This window comes from Magallana gigas, chromosome 1, assembly GCF_963853765.1.
Source record: "Magallana gigas chromosome 1, xbMagGiga1.1, whole genome shotgun sequence".
Taxonomy (NCBI): domain Eukaryota; kingdom Metazoa; phylum Mollusca; class Bivalvia; order Ostreida; family Ostreidae; genus Magallana; species Magallana gigas.
The window spans coordinates 26,872,843-26,881,653 of NC_088853.1; the positions used below are offsets into that span (position 1 = coordinate 26,872,843).

The 8,811-nt window shown below is 30.5% G+C and overlaps 1 protein-coding gene across 7 annotated transcripts; it reads left to right on the forward strand.

Annotated features, from left to right (window-relative positions):
• The first annotated feature begins 1,354 nt into the window (after positions 1-1,354).
• LOC136269837 (protein starmaker-like) lies at positions 1,355-8,389 on the forward strand. Of its 7 annotated transcripts, XM_066065212.1 has the most exons (7): positions 1,356-2,266; positions 3,153-3,244; positions 3,726-3,884; positions 5,038-5,190; positions 5,394-5,540; positions 6,155-6,307; positions 6,621-8,389. In XM_066065212.1, exons 2-7 carry the CDS (start codon positions 3,175-3,177, stop codon positions 7,376-7,378), a joined length of 1,440 nt encoding a protein of 479 aa, XP_065921284.1. In that variant the 5' UTR covers positions 1,356-2,266; positions 3,153-3,174; the 3' UTR covers positions 7,379-8,389. The 7 variants fall into 7 exon arrangements, with proteins under 7 accessions (XP_065921291.1, XP_065921284.1, XP_065921282.1 ...); XM_066065219.1 differs by lacking the exon at positions 3,726-3,884 and having other exon boundaries at positions 1,355-2,266; XM_066065210.1 differs by lacking the exon at positions 1,356-2,266 and having other exon boundaries at positions 2,770-3,244.
• The last annotated feature ends 422 nt before the right edge of the window (positions 8,390-8,811 follow it).

Consider the following 8,811-nt stretch of genomic DNA (forward strand, 5'->3'; position numbering starts at 1 on the left):
ATGATGCCCTCTATTTCTTACGGAAACTTGTTATAAATCATAGTTCTCTGCAAACAGCCAGACTGAGATCAACATGCCTCGTTTATCGATTGGTCAAATCTACAGCGGCTGAAACTGACAAGAAACGGACAGGACTGAAATCTAAATGCCCTGTTTATCGATTGATTGAAACCTACAGCGATCTATGAAAAATCTCGGACTGCAAGAAATAATCATGAAAAAAACATTTTATTGTTTAATTGATCGTTTATAATGAAACCAAAGATGCATCCAATGAAAGAAAATGAGTCGTTTACTTAAATCATAACATTCTTTCTTTGGTGATTCATACGGAATATGAAGGTGGCGACATTGCAGATAAAATACATAACCCACGTTATGTTTTTTTCTGTATTGATCACTACCTTCGTAACCCGCATTGATCATTATAAAAAAAAACATTTTATTGTTTATATTTACATCTTTCATTTAACAAACACATAAATTGATTTCAAACAGTAAGTAACTTTCACTAGATCACTGTTAATGTATAACAGCAAGTTATACAAGAAAGAACCAAATGGTCTCATATTTGAGTCTGACATCATCTGACCAATCAATAAACAGGGGTGTACATTTTAGTCCTGTCAGTTTCCTGTCAGTTTTAGTCGCTGTAGGTTTCGACCAATCAATAAACGGGTTGTGTAGATTTCCGTCTGGCTGTTCTTAAGAGACTATGAATTATCTATAAGTTTCCGTAAGAAATAGAGATTTTTACACTCGATAGCTGTAGATATAGCCTAATATTGTGCTGCAGTTGTTGCCAAAACAGTTGCCGCGTCCATTTTTCTTAAATATACATTTCACGAAAAATGTCGGCTAATGATTAAGGAGGATGGATGATGAACTTATTAACCATCAGATGCGTTATTTACCTAATATTTAATATTGTTATACTTTCATGTTAAATACTGAAATCTGATTGGTTAAGACGCAGTTAATAATATTTACTATTACCCTCAGCGTTAGCAACGCACTTGGCAACGGGTAACATTAAAAAATGTTACATGCGCGAAAATTATGCGCGTACGGTTCGCTGTAGAATTCACGTTATTCCTATATAAAAGCAGTAAAATTTTCTTTAAAATTTTAAAAAAGACATTCAGTATAACAAAATAAATAGTGCCTGTTTGGGAGGATAACAGTTGAAATTGACACCCCTCGAAAACCATTGTCAACCTCCGCTTCGCGTCGGTTGACAATGGTTTTCTCGGGGTGTCAATTTCAACTGTTACCCTCCCAAACAGGCACTATTTATATAATATCATTTTAAAAAATAATGTATTATTTCGTATAGAAAAAAATCTTAAGTTTTTAATGTGAATAATTTCCTTTATTTTTATGTGGAGCTCTTTTTCTAAGGAAGACTAATACAGTCTTAGAGGCGCCACAACCATAGAGCCCTCTGAATGAGAGCAGACACACATTTTAATCTCATACTAAAAATGAGTCAAAAAGTGTTCACAGTAATAAGGGGACATAAAAACATATTAGTATATTGTTTATGAGTCTTTTTTTTCTCATTCTCAACATATGCTTAAAAGGGCTTAGTAGTCGATTTGTTCCTAAAGAATAACTGCATAATTTACGTTAGTCTTGTTACTGTAAGGGAAAATGTATAGTTCTCATTCCCATGTACAAATCTGGTTAAGATAGGTTTTTTTTTAAACTAGGAAAAACATAAGTATTAACATTGTATGATTATCCCTTTCACAATGGACAACTTTTTTTCAGTGTAAGAAAACACAGATAGGCAGATATATATCCTGAAATCGTTTTTGTTAACGTTGTCCTCTCAAGTTTTTTTATTACTGCTTCACGACGTCTTCTTTGTGACCGCTTTATTTTTTGACGTTTTCAGAAAACCATACATGTATACAAAAATGACGCATTTTGACAAAAACCTTTTCACACGGCTTATATTTATGTTTTTTCTAAGTTACTGGAGTTGAATTTTAAATGAGTGTCACTTTAAGTGCACTTCAACCGGCTTTCATATGGTATAGTGTATCACTCGGCTTTCAAGTTGGCAAAATAGTATAAGTATAAATCATAAGTCAACCTGTGTAACTCTTCTCATGTTCTAATGCAGGCGGGTGTAATTGAATTACCCAAGCTTGATATTCTAAACAGGCGCTTGTTCTTTCACTTTAATTTCTTGCTAAACCATACGCTTCCTTGTGCGGGATCAAGGAAATTTTTTCACCAACATTGTTATAACAGTAAGGTAAGAATCATTTCTCTTGTATTTGAATTTTCTTCTGCTATATACATTTGTTGTTTAACCTGGGACTCATCACTTAAGACAGCTCATAAAAACATCTTGTTCCCAGTATGTTTGTTCGTATTTTGACAAAATTTATAACAAAAATTATTTGTTCCTCTCATGTAACGCAATACAATTTATACTGTTCACGTTTTATTTCAATTTCTGCTACATTTTAATTTGAGATTTAACATACTTTCAAAACTTTCAATCACAATGTTACTTGAACAGTTTTATTCAAGTGCATCTATAATCAGCGAAGGATGTATGTATTCTGATTAGAATATGTTTTACATTATTTTTAAATTCTCTTTCCAGATGTAAACTCAGGCAAATACATGCAAATGCACTTTTTAAAAACATAGTTTTAAAAACCAGGGCAATTTAGATTGAGCACATTGCTTAAGTTGTAAGATAAGTTAATTATGACCAACGTAATCATGAAATTTGCATGATTGAAAACCAATTTCGAAAAACCTTGGTCATTAAAACTTCCTTATTGACACTTTTCAACGTAAAAGAGGTCGATGTGACTCTTCAGGTCATTTAAGGTAGATTCTAGGTTTTCTTGCAATATAAAACGAAACCTTGAAATCCTGAAAATATATGTTATTAGCGTTTTATTCTGCCTAATAACACTTCCTCTTTTACATACAATACAGCAAACAATTATTTCTCAACAAGATTTTATAACGATAGTCATTGTGTATTTAAAACTCTTTAATTATATCCTATATTAAGTTGCAATGTTTTTAAGACTAGATTTTGTTTTATTTGCCATTGTACATAGAAAATAAAGAAAACAATGTTAACATATATTATTGCTGGTTATTTTTGTAATTTTCAGTTTTTCAAGCATTTAGAAGGCCATGGACCGTATGGAGAAAAATAATTCTGATACATGTCATCATGATGAAGTCACAGGAAGAAAACGTAAAGGTAAGCCTTAAACCAAACCTAGCAGATGAACTCGTGATTAAAAGAATATGATATTCGTCTTAAAATATGTTTATAAAGTCAGTAAATTGAATGCAAAATGATTCTTTGTTATTGTGAAAGAAATGTATCAGCCTTATCAAATACATATGAATGCTCCGTCTGTGTACTTTATCACAACTTCATCAAAACATTAAAAAGATCTCGTTTTAAGTTGATGACGCAAGTTTTTTTTTTTTGATTAAATGAATGTATGAATTTTTCAAATTTAATTGAAATTGAAACTTAAAAATCATATTTTATTTGAACCTTGTTATAAACGATGAAACATTTAGTCAATTGATGTATAATATTTTTAGCATTCCAAACAAAATATAGAAAAAAATAACCTAAGTTTTTTTTATATATATTATGAAAAGTGTCCAATTAAAGTACAGCGAAAAATAATTCCTTACTTATTTTATGTCCAACATTTTGTTTGCAGCAGAAACCATTGTGGATAAATTAAGCGATGAGCATATATATTCCCCTTGTCCTCCAGCTGTTAAGGGAAAAGGTGCATTTCAAATTTCTCCCACCGTTAAAAAGACCAAGACGTCATTGAAAAAAAAGACAAGGACGTCTTCACTTGTATGCGATCTTGGTGAGAGACAATGTTTATTTTTCAAACAAACTATATGCTGTAAAATATAAACTATTGATAACGAGTGTTGTAGAACAATAAATTGTAAGATTATCCTCATATTGATAAATTTTTACGATTCATAAATTCTTCTAAGTATTTGTAAGATCATATTCATATTATATTATTGTATTGTATTTATTAATCATAAATTAATTCAAAAATGAAATTAATATAAAATTATAAGATGTGTTTAATAGTTTAATGAAGCCTTAACATACTTGCGAGGTATTTGAAACAAAATAAATGATCAGAAAATCTTTGATAACCATACGCTTTAATTTGTGCACTATTAAATGGCACCCTTATCTATACTTCTATATTAAAACAATAGACTCGAATTTTTGGGCTTTAATACCGATAAATCGGAAAAGTACTGTCTTTTGTTTTATATATGTTCTTAACATCATTGATAGTTGAAGATTACCAATTTGTTTTTATTTTTTCTCAATCAAGGTTCGCTTATTAATAATCAACCAAAATTCCTCACAAAATTCCGGAAATCATCTGAATTTTTTGGATTTTACAATCTTGCACATGCGCATTACATTCACGCTAAACCACGTGAGGCTTTTTATTTCATTTTTCCAAAATATCACATTTGCATGGATAACCTTAGAAACGATAAAACAAATGCGTGTAAATTTTAATTGGATTTTTTTTCCTGTTCATCAAAGAAATTACAGGAGATAACTCTAACACCGTGCATTTACTATAAAAAATCCTGAGAGTTTCAAATGTCAACATGATGTGTAAAAAACGTTGTTAAAAAAATGTTGAATTTTGCAATTATAGAAACAAACTTTTCGAAGAAAGGTATTTACAGTTTACAGATGGTTTGTTATGAACAATTTGACTGTTACATTACGGGTATATGAGAGGTGAAATCCTTTCCCGAGACACAGTTAGATTATTCCAACTCAGCAGAGTGTAGTTATATTACGAGCACTAGTGTAGGCTTAAAGCTTGGTTATGCAAATGTCAACACTATACGGTGTGTCGATGTACATTTTTCGTAAGTGTCCGATATCATATGCAATGTCAACCAGTGCATGCACGGGTCAAAGTCTTGTTTATTCTATCTTTATTAATATGAAATTTTGTTTTGTTGCAGATATGGATGTTGATAACTCCGATCATGAACAATACAATACGTCTTGTAATCAAAACACTGGCAAAATTGGACCGAAAAATTATACCACTGTGAAAGACGCTAAGAAGCGTTCGAAAAAAAATACAAAGACAGGTTCGCCTTTAGGGAATGGAGGTTAATACACAGTTTATTTTATCAAACAGAGAATATTCTTATGTGGAATTGGTTAATTGTCATAAACAAATTTTTTTTAAAGATATGTATTTAAAAAAAAATCAATATTTCGCTCTTTGGTATGTCTTTTATTATGTACATTAATCAATTAATCCGTCAACAATTATCTCTTTAGCATTAAATAATTGTTTAATAAATTGAAGGAGGTGATTATGTCGAGCTAGAAGAAAAACAATACCGACAGTCGTCTTGTTCCAAAGTTGATAACAGGGGTGGACAGGTTGATTCGACTGCTGCTGTAACGACCAAAAGGAAGAGTGCAGTTGGGTCACTGCCTGCTGCAAGTCATGGTAATACAATTTTTAATTAAGTTATATTTCCTACTGACGCTAAAATATATCAAAAGCATAAAAGAAAGACTGAAATTAGGCCATTGTTTATGTCTGATAATGGTTAAAATAAAAAAAAAACAACTATGTTTCAAAGTATAAACATTTTTTTAAAAATACAACGAAGTCGTAACGTAAACATTATGGTTTTGAAGTTAATATGTTTTTTGAAGAAACATCTTTCAAACTAGTTATTTATGACATAATTCTGTTTGGTTTCGTTTATTTTTGTTTTTAATAGTCTTGTAGGTACTTTTTTTTAATTCTCAAAAATATTAATCATTCTGGTCGCTATATTTTCTGTTAAAATTCCTATTAAGACATCGAGTCTATTTGGTTTTCACTTTTAACCAAACTTTATAAAATAGGTATATGAATTTTTTTAAATCCAATGTTACGGTTTCATATTTTGAAAATGGATATCATTTAGTTTATATATACAAGTGAAATCTGGCATTTTTGGGATTTGAAACAAAAAAAAAAGGATTGGAAATTTTGTAATAACCTTGTGCTATAAATTGTGCAGTATTAAATGACATGATTAATGGAAAATTTTGTATATGGTTTTGTTGCAGATATGGATGTAGATATCCCCGGTCGTGTGGAAAAACGTACGTATGGTAATCCAGAGGCTGACAAAATTGGACCAAAACATTCTAAAAGTGTTAAAAAAATTAAAAAGCCTTTGGAAAGACATACAAAGACGTATTCGCCTTTATGCGATGACGGTAAGAATGAATTGATATTTTTTTAAAGAGAGTATCTACACTTTAAAACAAAATGTTTACAAAAAAATGTAATAAAAATATGAAATATATTATTATAACAACAATAATGAGCAAAATAAGAATGTGAATTTGTAACATAAACTGTTCGATTACTTGTTTTAATTTGTTTTGTACATGATTAGGTTGGCTATATTTTAATTAACGTTGCATTAATTTTACATGATTATGAACTAGTAAATGTTTTTACGATATAAGAGTATGTTAAGTTTATCAAATACTGAATTAATAACTGATTGTCTGTTGTCTGTTGAAGAATCAGATGATGATGGTAATGACGAACAGGAGCAAGACAAAAAAACGCGGACTACAGGTCGACCTGTTAAAAAGTGTGAATCAACCACATCTAAACAAAATACAAAAAACGTCAAAAAATTGCCTTCTCAATCCAATCGCGCTAGAAAAGGTGAAAAAGTTTTAGCTAAACAGCAACATGTTGAAACACCATCCTCTCATAAAAAGAAAGGGGCAACCGTTTCAGTGGAGGAAGTTATGAGACACGATCAGAGACATGACGATGATACTAAAAATACTGCAACGTCATCACAGCCGGTTCAAAGTGATACAGATGATGAAAAGGAACACGACAAATACGTGTATAGGGTATTACGTATCGGAGAATCTTACGAAGAGGGTATTTATCCTAAAAATCTTAATTCAAAAGTTAAATTAGAGGAACACGTTTTACGTGGAAGCTCTTCTATTGAATCACGGTTTGTTTCATGTTGCAAAACAATAGATGGCGTACATAACATGGCGATTTATACAAATTTTGAAAATTGTAAACGTGATGTCGTTGAAATCAACATAAGTAAACTTCCAAAGGGAGTTACTGTAATTGACCTTACTGACAATTATACACGAGATCAACACCTACAAAATCCCTCTGCCTTGCGATATGCACAAATGTATGCAGAAGTTATCTTGGAGCCAAAAATGCGTACATGTATCCCAAGTGAATGTATTGAAAAAATAGGAGAAATTCGTCACAAAGAATTCAACTTTACCAACTGATATTTATAATTTTAAATTGGGATCTTGTTTTAAATATTACAAGATAAGAGATAAGTCGCTCCCCCAATATATATATATATATTATCTATATTATATATTTTATATATACTGCACACTGGGAACAAGTTAGATATCTGATAAAAAGCAATTAAGATAAGGTCTATGAAATGTTTGTCAAAATGCTTAGGTGGTGGAAACAATTGTATAACAGATGAAAATAGTTATTGTTTATTTTTTTTTGTATAATTACAACTTCAGACTGTGCCTCTATATCTACCTTTACTGAGTTTTTCTACAATAAAAATAGAGCACGTAATCCTTTTAAGGGGGAACAGGGGGTCCCAGTGTAAAATTATTTGTCAATGGTTTTTTTCTTCAATTTTTTACATTAAGACATCCACCCAAACATTTATCGTTTTCAGGCCTACCTTCCTTTCTTGCAAGGAAGATATTTTGATTGGAAATATTCCACTTTTCTGGCATTTTGAATTTTTTAACAATTTCAATTTTCTGCAATTATTATTTTATTTGATGGAATTTATTTCCAAATCATATTCATTAACTTTGGGGAAAAAAGCAAATTTCAAAATTGTTTACAACATTGGTTTTTTACTTAGCAATGTCATAATTTTATCAATATATTGATGAATTCAGCACTTCAAATTTTGAGGTTTTTGATTCTATATTTGAACAAAATGCGATGGCACGTAAACATTTGTCAGTGAATTTTTATGATTTCATGTATCAACCTCAGCATGTGCTTTATAACTTACAAAAATTTTCGTGGCAACTTTCTTGGCATTTAAGAGATTCTACAATCACGCCTACCACTTATTTTGGAACTATGACCTTATGTGAGAAATTCTGTTTTAAACCACCATAAAAAATGTGATGCATTATTTAGATTTATCAATTATCATGAACAGATCATTATCAAAATATATATCTGATTATATAAACCGCTTCTGATTTTGTACATTTACAATTATAAAATTAAAAATGTTGAATTTCCACCAGCTCATGTTTTGACAAAGACTACTATATATCAGTTTGTACGGCAAAATGTTCTATTTAATCATGTGTGACGTCATAATGAATAAATGACATCCTTGAAAAATACAATCAAATCATTTATGACGACATAATAGAGATAGCTAATCAGAGCATCATTGCAATGATAGTCACGTGATACGTGTATTGTTACCCTTTGAAGGAATTATCGGCATGTACATATATTACCATTGGTCAGCTCTGTAAATGTAAAACGAAAGCATTACGCTACATGCTAAAAACTATATATAAAACCAGTTTGTAGATTTCTGAAAATAGCAAGCATGAATAAGGTTTATTTAAGGAATGAATTCAATATTTATTAGTTTTATACGATATAAAATGGTTTGGGGCAGTTTACGCTTTATAAGCCGCGAAGCGGT

What these genes read in the sequence shown, in the direction of transcription:
- LOC136269837 (XM_066065212.1), top strand. Translation starts at nt 3,175, where the DNA reads ATGGACCGTATGGAGAAAAATAATTCTGATACATGTCATCATGATGAA. An exon ending in CACAGGAAGAAAACGTAAAG is followed by an intron (nt 3,245 to 3,725) that starts GTAAGCCTTAAA and finishes TTTTGTTTGCAG; the next exon opens with CAGAAACCATTGTGGATAAA. An exon ending in TTCGCCTTTAGGGAATGGAG is followed by an intron (nt 5,191 to 5,393) that starts GTTAATACACAG and finishes AATAAATTGAAG; the next exon opens with GAGGTGATTATGTCGAGCTA.